The sequence below is a fragment of the Mobula hypostoma genome, chromosome 8, assembly GCF_963921235.1.
Source record: "Mobula hypostoma chromosome 8, sMobHyp1.1, whole genome shotgun sequence".
Lineage (NCBI taxonomy): Eukaryota > Metazoa > Chordata > Chondrichthyes > Myliobatiformes > Myliobatidae > Mobula > Mobula hypostoma.
This window is the reverse complement of record NC_086104.1, coordinates 99,371,656-99,394,497: the sequence shown is the minus strand read 5'-3', so window position 1 is coordinate 99,394,497 and position 22,842 is coordinate 99,371,656. Positions and strand designations below refer to the sequence as shown.

Below are 22,842 nucleotides of genomic sequence, written 5' to 3'. Positions count from 1 at the left end.
CATGTATCCATCCAGGAGTCTCTTAAAAGACCCTACCGTTTCTGCCTCGACCGCCGGCAGCCCATTCCACGCACTCACCACTCTCTGCGTAAAAAAACTTACCGCTGACATCTCCTCTGTACCTACTCCCCAGCACCTTAAAACTATGCCCTCTTGTGCTAGCCATTACAGCCCTGGGGAAAAGCCTCTGACTATCCACACGATCAATGCCTCTCATTATCTTGTACACCTCTATCAAGTCACCTCTCATCCTCTGTCGCCCCAAGGAGAAAAGGCCGAGTTCACTCAACCTATTCTCATAAGAGTTGCAGGATTTAAGAAACAGGACAGTGAGCCAAATGCACTTCTCCAACATGGAACTAGAGCTTTAGTTGCATGATCAGGGTACAATTCCTGCCACCATAGTTTGTATGTTCTTCCCGTGACCGTGTGGGTTTCCTCTACGTGCTCCAGTTTCCTCCCACATTCCAAAGATAAGGGTTAGGGTAAGTTGGGGGCATGCCAAGTTGGCACAGGCAGAATTGTGACACTAGTGCGCTGGCCCCAGCACAGTGCTCACTGATTTGACTTGATGCAAATGACACATATCATTGTCAGTTTCAATGCACCTGACAAATGCAGCTAATCTTTAAGCTTGTTTCTGACAAAAGATGAACGAGTTGTGTGATAAGACTCCCAACTTCACACAATAAGGGCTGCAGTAATATTTTAAAAAAATGCAAATTCCAGGATTTCAAATACAGGCATCATTCATCAATATCACAATTATTAGAAATTCTATTTGGGATCTGAATTTGAGGAAACAGTAAACAAATGGTGAATAGAGCAGGTGTCAGATAAAATATTGTGCTGTTTTATTTGTGTAAAAATCACAGTTGCTACTTTGCTCTGCCAAGATACATCCATGCATTTTAACACCTAAGACCCCAGAGCCAAAATAAGCAATTAAATAGATTTGCTGTTAGTCAGCACTTTAATGTAAATTTACATACAAAATCCAAAAGTGTTTATCATACAATTTACATCATACTCCTATACAGTACATTGACCTGAATAGCAAGGTGGCTCTCGTTGGATGAAAATGGAAAGCACCCTCCCTTCTCCCTGTCTGTATGGACATCCCCATCCATCAAACTATAAAGCCAGAACAGTAAGGCTTGAAGTTGCAGAAATCAAAAATAGTCCCAAACTGAAAGGAATCTTCCTCTCTTTAAAAAAAACATAGAGATAAGAAACTGCAATCACACTAATCCTTAGAATACTGAACAATGAAGGCAAACAATTATAAAATCTTGCTCCTTGCATAATAATTTAAAGAAAAATTCTCTAGTTCTGTACAATCTTCAATTAATTTCTGAGTATTAGATTTGAAGAGTATAGCTGTATCAGAGAGGTGGTAGACAGTATTTATTAGTACTCGGAATGCTCTGTGGGTGGAATGAAAATGCAATGAGTAGAAGCTGGTCATTAGCATTCAGACAGAGTCGTGCTGTGAGAAATCACAGAAACGCAAACCAGTAACTTACATACAAACAGTAACGTTTTCTTCCCTAAGTCACAATGATCTCAACAAGTCCGACACACTGTCACTTGCAGTGAGTGTGGAGGCTGGAGGGCAGAGTATAGATTCACCTGTTTAATGCACTACTCACATGGACTGCACACTGATTTGCTCCAAGTAAATGGTGTTTGTGTATACACACTCACACACACACACAAACCCCCCCAAGTCCATACCCACATTTGTGGTATATGCCACAGTTATTTCCCCATGTGAATGTTTACAACAGAACAAACGGGGTATGGCCACACGGCAGCTTTATTAACGAGTCCAGTGCACTCAGTATTAAAACAAAAGTCAGCTCAGCTCACCACAAACTTCTTGACATGCTCAAACAGACTGACTGCTTTGGCATCAATAAACTGGCTGGTGGTCCTTCACAATTCACTAGCTTAAATTTATATTTCAAAAAAATCTTTAGTGGTGGTATCTACATTCTCACCCTGACTCCAGACATATATTATGCTTTACACCATCCAATTTAAAAGTGGTTTTGAACCCTAATTAGCAATGCATGAATACACTCATACTCAGTAGTGCAAAATATTTCATTACTTATCTCCAACCAAACCCCTACAACACCACCCAAGGTCGCTCCAAATGGTTAGAGACAATCTTTAGTGTTCTGCTGTAGTAATGCGATCAGAAACATTTAAAGTTTTTTTGAATGACCAGAAAGGAAGCCCCTTTTTAACTGAAGCTGCACAAGCAGAAAGCAGCCTCACCCAAAAGGAAAGCTACACAGTTCAGGAGTAGCAGAGAAGCACTGAGACACTCCTTCCAACACTGATACAGGGAAATATATATCCACTCTAGCATACTGTAGCTCTTCCATCACGTCTCACTATTTTACCAAAGTAATTATAAACCACTTGACAGAGCTTCAAACGCTGAAACACTCTGGCAGCTTTCCTCCTTCAACCAGGGTGATTCAAGGATTCAACCAGCAGACTTAACTTACTTTAAAAATTCTTATTGGCAAGCCATTTCTCTTGGCCGAATTGATGACCAATCTGAGGGCAAGTGGGATGGGAAAGATGGGTAGGGGAATTGTATTTAACTGCTCTGTAGAATCCAAAACTATTTTACTTGCCTCTATACCTCGCCCCCAGGAGCTGAATATTTACCATTGTTACAGCCCCCTCATCTTCCTTCTCCCTCTTTTCAAACAAATGACACCCACATTCCAAGTGAGCAGCTCTATGAAATGAACCATGGAAAACTATCACTGCATAGTAGACCCATGAAGCCGGGCAGAGGGAAAGCTGCCTGCAGGAGTAGTTAGGATCCAGTGGCACATCGGCACCAAACATGACCTTTCCGTTTCGTCCACATGGCCAGGGAAGCTCCTGTGTTACAAGTGTGAGAATGGTCGTAGCTGCTCCAGTTGTACCTCCAGAGAGATTCTCTCCTCAAGCACATCCTGCAAGCCAGTTGGCAGGAAGACAAGAGAAAGGAAACAAGTCTTGGTTAAATGCACTCATATTTTCCCTTAGGATGCTCTTGCCCTTGATCTTGCAAACAACCCATAACTCACCCCAAAGCACAACTTAAAACACACTCAAATCTCTGAATCGGAGCTTAACTCACAGACTCCACTTTGCAAGTGAATCCTAGATAATTAAAAGGTAACATTGTGAGAGTCTGAGTAAAAGTCAAAGGAAATTTACTATCAACGTAAGTATACGTCACCATATACTGACCTTGAGATTCAGTAGAATTTATGGGAAATTAAAGAAATAAAATATAATTTATTAAAAACTATACATAAACAAAGACTGACAATCTACATGCAAATTGAACAAATAATGAGAAGTAAATAAATAATACTGAGAACATGAGCTGTGAGGCCTGGTGGATTTAGTTCAGTGTTGAGGTGAGTGAAGTTATTTCCTGCTCGTTTAGGAGTCTGATTTTTAAATGAAGTACCACTACAGAATCTGTTCCAAGGTATAGGTTCCAGTTACAAACAAGAGAAAATATGGGGAAGCTGGAAATCCAAGCCACACATACACAAAATGCTGGAAGAACTCAGCAGGCCAGGCAGCATCTATGGAAAAGTGTACTGTCGACACTTTGGGCCAAGAACCTTCATCAGGTTTGGAGAGAAAGGAACTGGGTGGGAAGTCAATTTGTGAAAGAGATATAGGGCTGGAGGAGTGGAAAGAGGACAGAAGGCCATGGAAGAAATAAGGGGAGGAGCATCAGAGGGAGGTGATGGGCTGGTAAGGAGATAAGGAGGTACAGTGCTCCTTCCCTTTTTCTTTCTTCCATGGCCTTCTGTCCTCTCCTATCAGATTTCCTCCTTTTTCCAGCCCTCTATCTCTTTTCACCAACTTCCCAGCTCTTTACTTCACCCCGACCCCCAGTTTCACCTATCACCTCATGTTTCTTCCTTCCCTCCCTCCACCTTCTTACTTCGACTCATCTTTTTCTCTCCAATCCTGATGAAGGGTCTCAGCCCGAAATGTTGATTGTACAGTTTTCCATAGATGCTGCCTGGCCTGCTGAGTTTCTCCAGCATTTTGTGTGTGTTGCTTGGAATTCCAGCATCTGCATATTTTCTCCTGATTACAGCCTATGCCTTGGAACAGATTCTGTAGTGGTTAACCAGTTTTAGATTATTCTAAAAAATTTGAAAGTCAGATATTGAGATTCTGAAAATAGGGCCTTCTAGAATATGAATTGTAAATTGTCTTATATATTTTTAAGACAGGTTTAGAGATACAGCCTAGAAATCTAATGGCATTTCTCCCTTTTTGTGGTTTACAGAGTACTTTTCTTGCAGCCAAGCTTTCTTTTGAACTTGGGTTGAATTCTGCCAAACAGAACTGAACATCTTTCAGTCGGAAGCAGAAGGTATTAATTTTCTACATTTTCTCCCAATTTCCCAAAAATGATACCAATTGCCCCTTGAATCACTTGACATTAATGACTAACTGCAGAGCTTTTGACCAAATCATCATTTAATGTTAAGACACACAAGGTGCTGGAGGAGCTCAGCACTATCCATGGAGGGGACTAAATCAGGATCAGGTTGACTGTTTATTTTCCTCACCAGAGATGTCATCTAACTTGCTAAGTTAATACAGCATTTTTCTGTGTGCTGTTCTGAATTTCCAACATCTACAGAATCTTGTGTTTAGCATTTAATGTCACTTTTGAGCTGTGGATATATTAACTGACTGCTATGATTACATGAATGCAAGCTGAACAAATGTGTTGGTGATGGTGGGGGTTAAAATATTAAATGTAATTTCATGACTCCAACACTGAACTGGTTTCACAACCAACAGACCTACTTTTAAGGATTCTCCAACTTATATTCTCAACATTTATTGCTTACTTGTTATTTATTTTGTTCTTTTTGTATTTGCAGGTTTTTTGTATTTTGCACATTGTCCATCCTATTTTGTGTGGTTTTTGATTCTATTGTATTTCTTCTATTTACTGTGAACACCTGCAAGAAAATGAATCTTTGGGGGGAGGGGGAGGGGGGAATGTGTGTGTAGATACACACACACACCCACACTTTAATAATATATTTACTCTGAACTTTGATGACATGTATGTGTCACACCTTTAAGGGTTAATTCCGCAAGATAAGTTAATGGTTATATTTTTCAAACCATAGAAATGACATGCTTATTATATGGTGTGTCAACCTCCAGATTTCTGCATTCCACTAAGGCACGTATGTGAGGAAGCATGCAATAGATTGACTAAACTAATAAAATAGTCCTGCAGTCTTTGTAACAAATTGTTTGGTTACTAAACTCTTTAAAGTGCCAAACTGATGGGACGATCTCTGTTGCACTGTTGGCCTTTGGTAGCATCACCGACTGGGAAATGATCTGAAGGCAGACAGTGCTTACCTTCAGTTGTTGCTGTAATTCACTGTTCAGCCTGCCTAGCACTGTGTTAGTCTCCTTATTTCTTCTGATCGAAGCCTGAACCGACTTTTTATCTTTGCCAACTGACCTAAAATGAAATAAGACGTTAGTGTGCCAACTCCATTGTTTCTATAGCAGTTTACTTTGGATACCCATATAGTGAACAAGGGCAGTAAGTAGCTCACAGACTTGCAACGTGTGATACAAGTTGCTCACTTTCACCTAGCTACACGCAGCTCCAGTGTGGCCTGGCTCTAGAAACACCCCATTCATCGCCTGGATCTAAAATATTCTAGGTGTCTGCCAGTCTGTGTGGGGGAAAATATCAACAGCATAGTTTTTATTTTAAAAAAATAACGGCATAGCAACAGGCCCTTCCAGTCCAGTGAATCTGCAGTTTGACTGTATCTAAATAATGATGGCCTTTATTTTGGTCTCATATCGAGGGAAGGATGTGCTGGGCCTGGGAAGGGTGCAGAGGAGGTTTGCAAGAATGATCCCAGAAATGAAGGCTTCATATGTGAGGTACATTTGATAGCACTGAGGCTGTACTTGGTGGCATTCAGAATGATGTGGTGATGTGTGTAATCTCATTGAAACCTATCAAATACTAAAGACCTGGGTAGAGTAGATGTTTCCATTATCAGGAGACTCCAGGATCCAAGGGCGCCACTTCAAAACTGATATTTATTTATTGAAATACAGCACAGAGAAGACCTTATGAGCTGCGCTGTCCCGCTAACGCTGGATTTAATCCTAGCCTAATGACGACACAATTTACAATGACGAATTAACCTACCAACTGGTACATCTTTAGATCCTGGAAGGAAACTGGAGCACTCAGAAACCCAGCTGCTCACTTGGACTCCTTATAAGCAGCGGGGGAGATTGAACCTGGGTCACTGGTACTGTAAAGTGTTCTGATAACCACTACACTACCAGGCCACCCACCCCCAGAGGAATTTCTTCAGCCAAAGGGGTGAGGAGGGATGAATCTGAAGAAACCATTGCCACAGAACAGCTGTGGAAGCCTGGTCATTGGGTATAATTAAGGCAGGAATCGATAGGTTCTTGACTAGTAAGAGGGTTAAGGCTTACTGGAAGAAGGTGCAGGAGAATGGGATTGAAAGGCATTCTATACATATATCAAGAGCAAGAGGATAACTAGGATAAAAAAGGGGAAACGTTTGCTTGGGTGTGGAGAATGTGAGTGAGGTCCATAATAAGTATCTTACTCCAGTATTTACCAAGGAAAAGGACATGGAGGATCAGGAGATCAGTGCATTAATATGTTAGGGCATTTAGAGGTCAAGGAGGAGGAAGTGTTGAGTCTCAAAAATGAGTATTAACGTGGATTCTTTTTAACTGGTTTGGCACAATGTCACGGGCTGAAGGGCCTCTCCTGTGCTGTACTGTTCTAGGTTCTATGTAAAATAATGAACAGACTCAATGGGCCAAATGGCTTAATTCTACTCGTCTATTTTAATTGTCCAATGGATCAAGTATAACAAAATAAACATGGATTGGACCCAAAGCAAGAAAGATCCTGTTTGGCACCAAAAGCAAATTCAATTGCAGGGGAATTTAAATAGTTAAATATTAAATAGAAAATAAGAAGTTGAATCAGAATCAGGTTTAATATCAATGGCATATATCATGAAATTTGTTGTTTTGCAGAAGTACGTTGCAGTACATTTCAATAAAAACTATAAATTACAATATATAAAATAAATAAAGTGCAAAAAGAGAAAAACAAAAATAGTGTGATAGCGTACATGGGTTCATTGTTCATTCAGAAGTCTGATGGCAGAAAGGAAGAAGCTGTCCCGGAAACGTTCAGCACGCATCTTCAGGTTCCTGTACCTCCTCTTGATGGTAGCAATGAGAAGACAGCATGTCCTAGGTGATCGTGGTCCTTAATGATGGATGCCGCCTTTCTGGGGCATCTCCTTTTGAAGATGCCCTTGATGCTGGGGAGTCCAGTGCCCATAATGTAGCTGGCTGAGTTGACAACTTTCTGCAGCTTTTTCTGGCCCTGTGCAGTGGCCCCTCAGTACCAGGCAGTGATACGACCGGTTAGAATGTGTGTTGATCATATACATACCAGATTATCAAGAAAACACAACGCAGCGTCATCCTTGCTGACCTACCATCCTTACACATAGCCAGATCTCAGCAATGTGTTTGCTCTTGCAAAGACCCAGCAAGCCAGACAGTGAGGACAATACATCATAAATTCTGGACGTGCCAGAAACACCCTTTAATGGCAGAAATTTTTCTATTCTGACCTTGTGATTCAAGTTATTAGGTCAGCGCTTTGGCACTTTCAACTTCCGCATTAACCAACCCCGTTTTTTACTCAAATACACTGAAATGCAACTGGGTTATTGGCTGAGCACACTTTAAAAATCAGGCTGGGTAATATTTAGCCAATATGTCATAAAATGCTGGAGGAATATGAGGTGTTGTGGCAGTAAAGACAGTATCTCCCAGTGGCCACGCATTACAATTCAACTTCCTATTTCCATTCTGATATGCCAGTCCATGGCCTCCTGTACTGCCACAATGAGGCCAAACTCAGGTTGGAGGAGAAACACCTCCTCCAACCTGGGTAGCTTTCAATCTGAAAGCATGAACATCAATTTCCCCAAAATCCAGTAATTTCTGCCCCTCCCTTCTCTTTTTCTATTCACTGGCTCCCCTCTTACCTGCTCATCACCTCTCTCTGGTGCCCCCTCCTGCTTCCCTTTCTCCAATGGTCAATGGTCCACTCCTATCAGATTCCTTCTTCAATCTTACCTCTTCCACCTATCCCTTCCCATCTTCTCCCTCACCTGGCTTCACCTATCACCTTCTAGCTGGTACTCCTTCCTCTTCGCCCTCCCCCACCAGCCCACATTCTTATTCTGACATGTCCCCCTTCCTTTCCAGTCCTGATGAAGAGTCTCAGCCCAAATGTAGACTGTTTATCTGCCTTCATAGATGCTGCCTGACTCCAACAAGTTCCTCTGACATTTTGTGTGCATTGCTCAAGATATCCAGCATCTGCAGAACCTCTTGGGTTTAGCCAAAGTTTGAAGTGGGGTCAGTGAGAGTGGGAAGGGAGGGAGAATAGGCAAATATTTTCCAAAAGCTCCAGCTCCCCATTCCTCTTGAAATGTGACACTAGCAAAGGCTGCACAGGACAACTGAGCTTTGGCAGCCACAAGCTCAGCAAGTAGGAGATCTCCATCTCATACAAAATACTTTGGGAGATCGCCAACTCAAAGTGAGGAACATCAGTCATTGAGTTATACAGCACATAAACAGGCCATTCACCCCAACTTCTCCTTGCTAACCAAACTATCTGCTCGAGCAAGTCCCCATCTCATATAAACTACTGTGGGAGAATACCAAGTCAAAGTGAGAAACATAAGTCATTGAGTTATACAGCACATAAGCAGGCCCTGCAGCCCATCTGCTCCTTGCTAACCAAACTGTCTGCTCGAGCCATTTCCTCACGTTTGCACATTTGATAGACAAGTACCTGAATGGGATCACTGTCCATCGAGAAGGCTAAACTACATTCTGCGTTAAGAAGAGAACTGTGGGGGTATGCAAAGGGGAAAGGACAGAAAATAACCTCAACAGAGTCAGACAATGAAGTCCTGAACTGATTCACCAGTTCTTACACACCAGGATCTAACATGGTGAGACTTTCCAGTGCATCAGTCACAGAGAAATTGCTATCTCATTGGAAAGAGGAATTAAAGGGAATCCCATTCACCTTGAAACGGACGAGTGGGAGACTAAAACAGTGTTGATGATGCTGGTTTTTTGTGTAAGCTCATCTGCATCACCACGGAGTTCTTCTTCAGACTGCAGTCTCCGACGAACAGGCTTAGGAGGAGGAACAAGACACGTTGCAGTTTTAACCTGGAATTGGGAAAAGGTAGGATTAATTGAATATTTCATAATTAACTTTTCCTGTTAATGTGCAATTTCAGGTCAATATTGCATGGTAAGCAAACATAATGACCCCTGTTATTCAGTCATTCTTCCTTCTCCTCCCCCCCCACCCCAACTTCAACCAGACGAAAGATACATTTTGAGAGGACTAGAATGTAAAAGTCAGGATGTAACGCGGAGGTTTTATAATGCATTGTGGAGGCCTTAATTTTGAGCACTGTGAGCAGCTTCGGGCCCTTATCTAAGAAAGGATGTGCCGACATTGGAGAAGCTTCAAAGAAGGTTCACAAACATGATTCCAGGAATGAACGGCTTGTCATATGAAGAGTATTTAATGGCTCTGGGCCTGTATTCACTAGAATTCAGAAGAATGAGGGGTGACCATTGAATGGTGAAAGGCATTGATAGAGTGGATGTGGAGAGGATGTTTCCCATGGGGGGGGGGGAAGAAGAAGAGAGAGTCTAACACCAGAAGACACAGCTTTAGAATGGAGATGAAGAGGAATTTCTTGAGCCATAGTGTCGAATCTGTAGAATTCTTTGCCACAGGAGGCTGTGCAGGCCAAGTCATTAGTTATATTTAAGGCAGAGGTTGATATCTTGATTAGTCAGGGTATGAAGGGGTAAGGGGAGAAGGCAGGAGATTGGGGCTGACAGGGAAATGGATTAGCCATGATGAAATGGTGGAGCAGACTCGTCGGCCAAATGACCCAATTCTGCTCCTATTTCTTGTGTTGTACAATAATGATGAACTCGTGATCTCTCAATCTACCTCCTCATCGCTCATGCACCTTCTAGTCTACCTGCACTTTCTCTTTAACACTATACTCTGCATTCTATTATTCTTTTTGTACTATCTCGCTGTAGTTATGCGTGTGGGTGGCAATTTAACAAAAACTTTTGAACCTCATCAGTTCCATTAATTAACCTCAGAAAGCATCCTATCTCGATGCATCACAGCTTAATATGGCAAATGCCCTGACTGTGACAAGAAACTGCAGAGAGTTGTGGACACAGGTTAGCACATGATAGAAACCAGTCTCTTCTCCATGGACTGTCTACCTATCTTGTTGCCTCAGTAAAGTAGTCTACATGATCAGAAACCCACCTAACCCAGACATTCTCTCTTCTCTCCTTTCTATTTGGTAGAAGGTTGAAAAGCCTGAGAAGCACCATCAGCTAAAGGGCAGATTCTATCCAGCTGACACAAGACCCTTGAATGAGAGTCTTGTAGAATGGGACTGCACTCTTGATCTCTATTGAGCATAGGAGATGGGATGTTATGTTGAAGTTGTATAAGACGCTGGTGAGACCTAATTTGTAGTATTGCGTGTGCAGTTTTGATCACCTGCCTACAGGAAAAATGTAATTGAGGTTGAAAAAGTGCAAAGAAAATTCACAAAAATGTTGCCAGATCTGCAGGATCTAAGTTATAAGGAAAAATTAAATAGGTTAGGACACTATTCCTTAGAATGTAGAAGGTTGAGGAAATTTGATAGAGGTATACAAAATTATGAGGGGTATAGATAAGAGTAAATTCAAGCAGGCTTTTTGGGTTAAGGGTGAAAAGTGAAAAGTTTAAGGGAAACACAAGAGGGTCTTGAGAGTGTGGAACTAGCTGCCAGCATAAGTGGTGTTTATGAGCTCAATTTTAACGTTTAAGCAAAGTTTGGATAGGTACATGGATGGTAGGGGTATGGAGCTCTATGGTCCCAGTGCAGGTCGATGGAAGTAGGCAGTTTAAATGGTTTAGGAATTAACTAGATAGGCCAAAGGGCCTGTTTCAGTGCCATACTTTTCCAAGACACTCTATTTACCTCATTCTGCTCTTGTACTTTGTCTATCTGCACTACACTTTCTCTGTTACTGTAGCACTGTATTCTATTACTCACTGCACTCTGTTATTGCTTTTCCCTCTGTACCACTTCGTTGCACATAGATTTGGAATGATCTGTCTGGATGGCATGCAAAACAACATTTGTCACTGTACTTCAGTACATTTGCTCCACTCAGCTAATCGGCACCTCTCCTCAAAGGAGCTTTTCCCGAGGCTGTTTTCCAGACTTTTATACAACCCAAGAAAAGCTTTACTACTTAAAAATGTAGTGAAATTACAGATTTCCAACAACAAAACTCTGCTTCTTTCATCCTAACTTGTACTACTTTGATTTATTATTGTCAGATGTACCAAGACACAGTGAAAAACTTCTACATACTATTCATACTGATCAGATCATTACACAGTACATTAAGCTAGAATAAGGTAAAACAACAATGCAGAATAAAGTTGAAAAGCAACTGAAACAGTAGTGCTGGTAAATAACGTACAAGATCGTAACAAGAGGTAGACTGAGAGTCCATTTTATTATAGAAGCAGTCTGTTCCAAGAGTCTGATAACAGTTGGGTGGAATTGTAAAGTCCAGGTGCATTGCAAACTGCTTCCTGCAGATATGTTCATTACCAACTGTCTCCATCACTCCACATTATTGTGCTTATTCTCCTATATTTGTCTGATCTAACAAAGATCAGTATTATCAACTTATATGATGCAAAAGTTGATTTGTGGCAGCAATACAGTGCAAAGACCTTCTGCCATCTAGTCCATGCCGAACTATTAATCTGCCTAATCCCATCGACCTGCACCTGCACCGTATTCTGCCCCCGCCCCCCACCCGGACCCTTCCCATCATGTACCTAACCAAACTTCTTAAAAATTACAAATGAATCTACATCCACCACTTCCACTGGTAGCTCATTTCACCCTCTGAGTCAATTTCCCCCCTCAGGTTCCCTTTAAATATTTCCCTTTTCACCCTTCAACTATGGCCTCTAGTTCTTGTCTCACCCATTCTCAGTGGAAAAAGCCTGCTTGCCTTTACCCTATCTATATGCCTCAATTTTATATATACCTCTATCGAATCTCCCCTCACTAAGCTCCAGGAAATAAAGCCCTAACCTATGCAATCTTTCTCTATAACTCAGGTCCTCAAGTCTGGCAACGTCCTTGTAAATTTTCTCTACATTCTTTCTCAATCTTATTTTCATCTTTCCTCTAGGCAGGTGACCAGAATTGCACAAAATACTCCAAATTAGGCCTCAACAACATCTTATACAACTTCAACATAACATCCTAATTCCTGTACTCAATACTTTGATTTATGAAGGCCAATGTGCCAAAAGCTTCTTTACGACCCCATCTAACTGTTACAAAACTTTCAAAGAATTATAGATCTGTATTCCAGATCCCTCTGTTCTACCACTCTCCTTAGTGCCCTACCGTTCATTGTGTAAGTGCTACCCTAGTTTGTCCTCCCAAAGTGCAACACCTCACACTTGTCTGCATTAAATTCCATCTGGCACTTTTCTGTCCATTTTCCAGCAGCAAGCTTTGATAGCCTTCAATGCTGCTCACTACACCCCAATCTTGGTGTCATCTGCAAATTTGCTGATCCAATTTACCACATTGTCATCTATATCAATGATCTGGATGATAAACAATGGACCCACCAATCCCTGTGGCACCTCACTACTCACAGGCCTCTAGAGGCAACTGTCCAGTACCACTATCTGACTTCTCCCTCAAACCCAATGGCTATTCTACTTTATCACGTCTGGAATGGCAAGCAAATGAACCTTCTTGATGACCCTCCCATGCGGAACCTCATCAAAGGCCTTGCTAAAGTCTGTGTAGACAACACCCACTGCCTTGCCTTCAAATTTCCTGATAACCTCCTCGAAAAATTCTGTACATGACTTACCACACACAAAGCCTCGTTGATCATCCCTAATCAGACCCTGCGTATTTAGTCTGATACTTCTTGAAAAACAAATACGTGGGGTGATTGATAAGTTCATGGCCTCAGGTAGAAGGAGATGAGTTATACAGCTCTCGCTACACGCACATGCAGGTCAACTCTTTGAGTGATTATGCAGAAAGTTTGAAGTTAATAACTCATCTCCTTCTACCTTAGGCCACACACTTATCAATCACCCCTGATGAGTTATTAACTTCAAATTTTCTGCATAATCACTTAAAGAGCTGAACTGCACGTGCTGTATAACTAATCTCCTTCTACCTTAGGCCACAAACTTATCAATTACCCCTGCTGTGGACACTTTCTGGAGGTCCAAGATCCGTATGCTCCACAACCGCTGGACTAAGCAACAGCGCCCTTAATCCCTGCGGAGCATCAAGAAAGCTCACCTCTGTCCCAGGATACTGACTAACTTTTACCGCTGTACCATTGAGAGCATACTCACCAACTGCATCTTAATGTGGTATGGCATTTGTCCTGTATCAGACCGCAAAGCACTTCCAACGTGTGGTGAAAACTGCCCAGCGGATTATTGGCACCCAATTGCCCAACATTGAGAACATCTGCCATAAACGTTGCCTGGGCAGGGCGAAAAGCATTATCAAGGATGCATCTCACCCTAACCACGGACTTTTTACTCTCTTCCCATCCGGTAGGTGCTACAGGAGCCTCCGCTCCCGTACCAGCAGGCACAGGAAGAGTTTCTTCCCTGAGGCTGTGACCCTGCTGAACCTCACGTCACAGCACTAAGCAGTATTGCACCCATATTGTACTGTCTCAGTACTTTTATATGTGTGTGCTGTAGCACTTACTTCTTATTCGCAGTTATTTTGTTGTAAATAACACTATTCTTTGCATTTCTGGTTAAATGCTAACTGCACTTCATTGGCTTTGTATCTGTACTCAGCACAATGACAATAAAGTTGAATCTAAATCTAAATGTGTAAATGTAGGAGGGGACTATGTTGAAAAATAAATGTGCTAGGTTTTCTAAAACTGACTCCTACCATAGGCCACGAACTTATCAATCACCCCTCAAACTAGTTAGAGGTTTGTGGTTAAATATTGGACATTTAAACATTTTGCTTCTCTGTGTATTGAATGAAAATTATTGGAAATAACTGAAAAGGAGTCACTCTCTATTAACAGTCAGGTCACCATTCACCTCCTCGCATGTGTAAAATACTCTTCTGTGAAGCAATACTTCAAGAAAGGACCTTGCTACCCCTCTCCTCCCCCAAGCAATATGATTAGCAGCCATAAAAAAATATCATTTATGTGAAGAAGCTTGGAAGAATAAAGACCAAAGCCTATTAAAGTTCATAATGTTCAATCAAATATGCTACATACCATGTTTCCAGTTGGCTTTTCATCACTAGAACCAGCTAGCTTTGCCGTTCTCAGCGTGCCTGTTGAATCTGAAGGCTTCTCAGGCTATATATATTAAATCAGAAACAGGTTTATTACTGAAATGCTGTAAAATTTGTTAATTTGAGGCAGCAGTACAGTTCAATTCATAAAATTTATAAGTTACAATAAGGATTATATAATAAGTAGTACAAAGAGAGCAGACCAATGAGGTGGTGCTCATGGACCATTCAGAGATCGGATGGCAGGGAAGAAGAAGAATCTGTTCCTATAACGTTGAGTTATAGGACTCCTGTACCTCCTCCCTGATGATAGTAACAAGGAGAGGACATATCCTGGATGGCAAGGACCCTTTTTGATGGAAGCCAACATCTTGAGGAATCACCTTTTAAAGATGTCCTTGATGATGTGATGGTTAGTGTCCATGATGGAGCTGGTTGAGTTTACAACCCTCTGCACTTTTGTCCAGTCCTGTGCACTGGTGCCTACATACCAGATGGTCATAAAGAAAAAATGCTCTCTATGGTACATCTGTAGAAATTTGCTAGTCTTTAGTGACTTATCTCTGAATGAAATATAGCTGCTGACTATTTGTAAATGCATCAATACGTTGGGCCCAGGACAGATCTTCAGAGAAGTTGATACTCTGAATATTGCAGGTGGGTGGAGCTAGAAAAGTCAGCGGCAGAGGTTTTTACAGACCCAGGTGACTTTTTCCAGTTCATCCGCAAAACAACTTATTCTTATTTTCTCATTTCTCTCTTTTCTTTTCAAGGTGGCTGAGCTCCTGTCGAAGTCCATGATCTACAATTGCAGCTCAAACTGATTCTCCATGAGTTCTCAAAACAGGTTCTCCACGGGTGGTGAGTTCTCGATGTCAGATTCACTGTGTGGCTTGGTGTTTCAATAAATCCAGACGTGTGGCTTTGGTGTGTGGACGAGCTGGTTTCTCACTGACGCCACCGAATGAAGTGTTGTGGAATATCGGAACATCGGACAGCAGGTAGCGTGAGCTGCTGTCAGGGAATGCTTCTGCACTCGAGCTATCCCCCCCTCTTGGAGTGTGAGAGACTGCTGGTCTGAGTCGGAGGACTTGGAGAAGCAACATGGCAGATTGCAACATCAAAACCGAGCTGCTGGTCTCCCACTCTCGTTTATTGCAGGAGCGACCTCTCTCTCCCTTGCTAGTGAGAGTGAGCCTGTCAGATATTGAAGTGCTGGGTTATGGACTGTAGTTTCTGATGGACTCCAGATCAAGGTCTCATTGGGGGCTTTATTGCATGCATGGTGGGGCGAAGGGGTTGGTGCATTTGCTGGAACAAGTGGGGGGGGGAGGAGGGGCTTTGGGGTTCTGACATTTCTGTCATCCATTCTTTGGGTTTTTTCTGTTTTGTGGATGCCTGCGAAGAGTAAGAATTTCAGGAATACTGTATACATTCTCTGATATTAAATTGAACCATTGAACTCAGGAACTTCTACTGGCTGCCTTAAATCTGTTATGTAGACGTGTGACACATTAGCTCCCCAACCACCATATTGTGATCGTGCTCACCTGCATAGTTTCAGAATGCCTGTCTGCATCGTCTATTTGCTGCTCCGTCCCCTTGGATACAAATGCTTCAAATTGACGAAAATCAGCAAAGTTTGGCTGCTCTGGCATCTGCTGTGGTGAGGTGCTGCTGTGAGCCACATGACCATCAACGTCTACTGGCCGATGTAATGGAGGCACAGTGACCTAGGTGGAACATAACACCATGGTCAGAAGCATTTCACTTACACATAGTAAATTTCTGATCAAAGAAAAAATTGAGCTCTCAACTGTAGATTGAAAGTAAATTTTAAAAAATCTGAGATGGTTAAGTACATTTGTTTTGACAGCACAACAATTGTTGACACCAAAATGACTTGTATAAAAAAAATTGAAGACCTCCAAATTGATGGGGTAGAAATTTCTTCTCTAGTTTGGATTAAATGCAAAATACTGGGAACAAATATGTTAAACTGGATGCCTCAAATTCTGTTGCGTTCACTTTCAAGGAACCGAAGTTTGGAGGAGAGGTTCAAACTCTTATTATATCACATTAGAAAAACCTCCAATGCTGTGGCCAATGTGCAGTTTAATAATATACTTTCTAAAAGACTAAAATTAAAGTATTACATGATGCAAATCATTTCTCTTTCAGCTCCTCCCACTTTCTCCAAACTCAATGTGTAGCCATGGACATTTGCATGGACCCCAGCTATGCCTGTCTTTTCATTGCCTACGTGGAACAGTTAATGTCCCAAATGTTCCCTGGTAATGCTTTCCAACTCTTTCTGTGCTACATTGTCAACTGCATTAGCACTTATCTCTGTATGCAGAAACCTACACCTGCCCAGTCACCTCCCTCACCTTTATTCAGAGCCCCAAACATTTCTTCCTGGTGAGGCAACCTGCACATCTGCTGTATCAGGTGCTCCCAATGCAGCCTCCATAGACAACCAATGTAGATTGAGGGATCGCTTTGTCAACCAGGATTTCCCAGTGGCCAACCACTTCTAGTTGGGAAGATGGAGTCTATTATCAAAGGATGAGATTAAAGGGTACTTGGGGCACATGACAAAACAGGCCAAAGTTACAATGGTTTTCTGAAGGGGAAATCTTGCCTGACAAATCTGTTGGAATTCTTTGAGGAAATAACAAGCAGGATAGACAAAGGAGAGTCAATGGATGTTGTTTACTTGGATTTTCAGAAGGCCTTTAACAAGATGCCACATGTGAGGCTGCTTCACAAAATAAGAGCCCATGGCCCATGGTATTACGAGAATGGTACTAGCATGGATAGAACATTGGCAGTCAACCAGAAAAGGCCCCCTTTACTCTCAGTCTTTTCCTCCTGCTGGTCAGCCAGTGTCGAGTGGTGTGCTGTAGGGGTTGGTTTAGGACAGGTTCTTTTCACATTAGAGCATTCTGAGCAGTTTTGGCCTCTTTATCTAGAAAAGATGCTCTGGTATTGGAGAGAGTCCAGAAGAGGCTCACGAGAATGATTCCAGGAATGAAAGGTTAACGTTATGAGATTTTTTTAAAAAATGGCTCTGGGCCTGTACTCACTGAAGTTCAGAAGAATGAGGGGGAAGAGGGATCCCATTGAAACCTATTGAAAATTGAAAGGCCTAGACAGGGTGGATGTGAATCCTAAACTGGGTGAACTTGTGACCAGAGGGCACAGCCTCAAAATAGATGGATGCTCATTTAGAAAAGAAACAAGGAATTTCTTTAGCCAGAGGGTGGGGAATCTGTGGAATTCATTACCACAGACGGCTGTGGAGGCAAAGTCATTGGGTATATTTAAGTCGGAGGTTGATAGGTTCTTGATTAGTCAGGGCATCAAAGGTCATGTAGAGAAGGCAGGAAAATGGGGTTGAGAGGGATGATGGATCAGGCATGATGGACTGATGAAGCAGTCTCAGTGGGCCAAATGGCCTAATTCTGGTCCTATGTCTTATGTAATAAAATACTTTCAGCATGTACTGCTCACTTCAGATGGCACCTTCAAAGCCGCGTTTTGAAAAGCTGATCCATTTACCTGTGTAGGCTGTGGTCTTGGAGGCACCGCAGGAGGACAGGCAACAACTCCAGCCTGTGTTTGTCCTTCAGTATTAGGAAAAAAATGAAAAAAAAAACAGACAATACAATCACTCATCTTGTATTTTATGGTTTACCTTACACTTTATTCTGCATTGTTATTGTCTTAGCTCTTTCCTGTTCAACGCACCATGTAATGATTTGATCTATGATAATTTTTGCAAGATTATCACTATATCTTGGTACATGTCACAATAATAAACATTTTCATACATGACATCTGCTTTGCAAATTACACAATCTTTACACCAGCAGCCATTTCTCATTGACACAATTGAAACCCAAAGCTTAATTTCATAATTTCTGCACCATCTTATTGCAGCATCGATCCCTGCAGTCACCACAGTTTTTGTTTTGTGCACTGCAATGAAGAAAAACCTGCCCAGTAAGATTCCTCACCTGTGTTGCTCGCAGAGAAGCTTCTGCTCATGTCTAGTGAAGACGACCTTGAATGAGAAGGCTGTGGTCTTGGCGGAGGTGGAGGAGGTGCAGCTTTGAGCGTGTTGTCTGGAGAAGTGCCCGAATGAGAACTGTAAAAAGAACAACTCTAAGATAGTAATGTATGCTTTTATCCTCGTGATGAGCCACATTTTCCACCGAATTAATTCCATTACACTCTCTCTAAAAACTATCAATCATAATGCACTCTTCCCAATGCAGTAATTCAATTTTATGAAGCTTTGCATCTACAAGCTCCCTAGAGAAGCATCCACTCACCGTTGCCGGGTTATGCTGTTTCCAATCTGTTCAGATTCAGAAACAAATGAATCTGAACTGCTGTACCCATCTGTTGAGAGAAAAGGAATCACATGTTGAATCATCAATATACTAGAATCTTGGGAAGCAAAATAACAAAATCAGCATGGAAATATCCATAAACCAGGATTTGTTGTTACTAGGTAAAACATGACAGAGTAAAAAGAAATAAACTGAAACCCCATCTTTTTAAAGAACAACTAACAAAGGGTTAGCAGAAGAGATTAAACAGGTGGACACATGTGCTACCAAGCAGTTCCCTTACCTACAGTGTTTCCTGCAACAAATTTCACAGTGGTAGCCAGCTTCGTCTCTTCTGAAAGCTCTGGCGAGTTTGTAAGCAAAGGACTAGTTGGGTGTGCAAGTTCTGCAATATAATGAGACACCTCAGTTGGATTTCATAGAGAGTTAGAAAAGTACAGCACAGAAAATAGCCCTTTGGCCCATCTAGTCCATGTCAAGCTATTTTAACTGCCCACTCCCATTGATCTGCCCTGGGAGCATAGCCCTCCATAATCCTACCATCCAGGTACATTGAAGTCAAGCTCGCATGTATCAGGAGTGTTGGCAGCTTGTTCCACACTTTCACAAATGCGAGTGAATAAGTTTCCCCTCACGTTCCCCTTAAACTCTGCACCTTTTACCCTTAACCCACAACCTTTAACTGTAGTCCCATCCAATGGAAAAAGCCTGCATTTACCCTATCCATACCTCTCACAATTTTGTATAACCCTATCAAATCTCCTCTCAATCTTCTACACTGAAGAATTGGAGCAGGGGGCAGGGATTCAGAATTCCGAAAAACTGGGACCTCTTCTGGGGCAGGTGGGACCTGTACAAAGAGAAGGGTTGCACTTGAATCCGAAAGGGACCAATATTCTTGTGGGCAAGTTTACTAGAACTGTTGGGAGTGGTGTAAACCAATATGGCAAGGGGATTTGAACCAGTATTATAGAGCTGAAGATGAGCCTGCAGGTTTACAAGTAGATGATGGATGTAAGATGAATGCAAGACAGGACAGGCCAATGTTTAGGTACAAATGCAGACAGAGCAGAGAGTTAAATTGTATTACAGAAGCAAAATTCAAAAGGGTGAAGGATGCAGGACTGAAGGCGCCATATTTAAATAAATATAGCATTCAGAATAAGGTGGACAAACTTCTGGTGGAATTACAGATTGGTCTGTATGACATTGTGGGCATCACTGAGCCGTGGCTGAAAGGTGGCCGTAGTTGGGAGCTTAACATCAAAGGGCGGGGGGGGGGGGACTAAATACATTTTGCTAAGCAATTGTCATCTTACATCAGAGCTTGATGGAGATAATGTCAGAAGTGGAAGTGGTACATTTCTCACTCTATGACAGCACAAAAGCTCTCAAAAACATACTGTATACCATAAACAGCTGATGTACATAAACAAGAGATTCTGCCGATCCTGGAAATCTAGATATAAAAAAAAATACTGGAGGATCTCAGCAGGTCAGGCAGTATCTAAGGAGGGGAAAAACAGTCAACATTTCAGGCTGAGGTCCTTCATTAGGACTGGAAAGGAAGGGGAAAGAAGTCAGAATAAAAGAATAGGGAGAGGCAGATGAAGTAAGAAGCTGGGACATGATAGGTGGAAAAGGCAAAAGTATTAGGAGAGAAGAGTGGACTACGTGAGAAAGGGAAGGAGCAGGGGTACACAGGGAGGTGAGAGGAGAAAGAGACAAGAGACAAGAGAACAGCCAGAGTGGGGAACTGAAGGAGAGGGGGTGGGAGTTACCAGGTTAGAAAAATCAATGTTCATCCCTTGTCCATTCGTCTCTCCTCACTAATCTTCCCCTCAACACTTATCCCTGAAAGGCACCCCAAGCGCTACACCTGCCCATTTATCTTCTCCCTCACCTCCAATTAGGACCCCAAACAGTCCTTCCAGGTGAGGCAACACTTCATCTGTGAATCTGCCAGGGTCATCTATTGTATCGGGTGCTCCCGATGCGGCCTCCTCTACATTGGTGAGACGAAGACTGGGGGGCTTTTTTGTTGAGCACTGTCACTCCATCTGCAGAAAGCAGTATTCCCACCCCATTTGGATATGTTGGCCCATGCCACCTCTACCACCACAATGAGGCCACACTCAAGCTGAAGGAGCAACACCTCATATCTCTCTGGATAGCCTCCAACCTGATAGCATGAACACAAATTTCTCCAACTTCCAGCAAGTTTTCCCCCTCGCCCTTCAATTCCCCACTCTTGCCCTTTCTTACCTCCTCTTTTCTCCTCAACTGCCCATCACCTCTCACTGGTAACCCCTCCCCCTTCTCCCATGGTCCATTCTCCTCTCTAATCAGATTTTTCCTTCTTCAACCTGTTACCTTTTCCATCCATCACCTCCCCACTTCTTACTTCATCCCCATCCTCAACCCATCCATCTATCAGCTGCCAGCTTGTACTCCTCCTTTTCCCTCCATCTTCTTATTCCAGCTTCTTCCTCCTTACTTTCCAGTTCTGAAGAATAGCCTCAGCCCCAAGCGTTGACTATTGCTTTCTTTCCATAGATGCTACCTGATTTGCCAGGTTCCTCCAGAATTTTGAGAGTTACTGTACATTGTGTTTTACAGGACTGCTTTTATATTTACTTTTACTGTGTTTTTAGGCTATTCTTCCCCCCCCCCACTCCGTATCATATCCAAAGTAATAATCATTTTGTTCTCCTTTACACTCATACTGAAGAATGACAGTAAGTCTCAAATCTTTAATTAAATATTACACGGTCATGCTTTGCAATAATCTGCAACAAACTAACAGCCGCAAATATATACTTATTGTAGATAATCTCCAAAAATGAAGCTATTGACTACATATTAACCTTTTGCTGCCTTGACATGTCTTACTAGGGCAAGCTACTTGACCTCCCAGACCTGCAGCTCAGCCTGAAGGACAAGGAGGCACGAAAGCAACACAATATCGACAGCTACCACAAACTGAAGGTAGTAAAAAGAAACCCATAACCCTTAATAGTGCTGATGATCTTGGGAGTCTGAGTTCACAGCTGCCTGAAAGTGGCTGCACAGGTTCTTAGGGTGGTTAAGAAGGCACATGGTCTGCTTGTCTTTATTAGTCGAGACACTAAGTTGTAAAGTTAGGAAGTTATGTTGCAGCTTTATAAAACTCTAGTTAGGCCACATCTGGAGTACTGCATACAGTTCTGGTTGCCCCATTATAGAAAGGATATCAAGGCTTTGGAGTGGGTGCAGATGAGATTTACTAGGATGCTTCCTGGATTAAGAATGCACGTGCTATAAGGAGAGGACAAACGGGTTGTTTTCTCTGGAGTGGCTGAGGGGAAATCTGATAGAGATTTGAGACTATGAGAGACATAGATAGAGTAGAAGATAGTATCTTCTTACAGGGTTGAAATGTATAATACCAGAGGGCAAACATTTAATGTGAGAGGGGGTAATTTCTAAAGCGATGCAAGGGTAAAGTTTTTTTTTAAAAAACAGAATGGTACATGCCTAGAATGCATTGCCTGGGTTGGTGAAAGAGGCAGATACATTAGAGGCTTTTAAGAGACATTCAGGTAGGCACATGAATGTGAGCAAAATGGAGGTATATGAACATTGTGCAGGCACTAGAGATTAGCTTAGAAGGCTATTTGATTCGTAATTTTGCAGAATACTGGTTTGAAAGGCCTGTTCCTCTGCTGTCCTGTTCCATGTTCTATACTGCATATATAGTAGTGAGTGGTTAATTTGGAAAATTGGTTTCTACAATGAAGAATTATAACCTAGAGTGCACAAGAGGTATACATTTGTTCAATGGTAGAAAGATAAACATTTTAAAAAGCAAGCACACCCATATAACACAATTAATCATCAACCTTTCTGCAAAT

The 22,842-nt window shown here is 42.1% G+C and overlaps 1 protein-coding gene across 15 annotated transcripts in view; it reads right to left on the bottom strand.

Annotated features, from left to right (window-relative positions):
* Positions 1-844: 844 nt before the first annotated feature.
* The window catches only part of reps1 (RALBP1 associated Eps domain containing 1), a 103,098-nt gene continuing 81,100 nt past the window's right edge, over positions 845-22,842 (bottom strand). For all 15 annotated transcript variants that reach the window (XM_063056452.1, XM_063056455.1, XM_063056444.1 and 12 more), the window contains 9 exons: positions 19,233-19,334; positions 18,929-18,998; positions 18,611-18,741; positions 18,153-18,217; positions 16,139-16,321; positions 14,569-14,652; positions 9,221-9,369; positions 5,437-5,542; positions 845-2,984 (listed from right to left, as the gene is read on the bottom strand). In XM_063056452.1, coding sequence (XP_062912522.1) covers positions 2,916-2,984; positions 5,437-5,542; positions 9,221-9,369; positions 14,569-14,652; positions 16,139-16,321; positions 18,153-18,217; positions 18,611-18,741; positions 18,929-18,998; positions 19,233-19,334 — 959 coding nt within the window. In that variant the 3' untranslated portion in view covers positions 845-2,915. The remainder of the gene's footprint in view (positions 2,985-5,436; positions 5,543-9,220; positions 9,370-14,568; positions 14,653-16,138; positions 16,322-18,152; positions 18,218-18,610; positions 18,742-18,928; positions 18,999-19,232; positions 19,335-22,842) is intronic.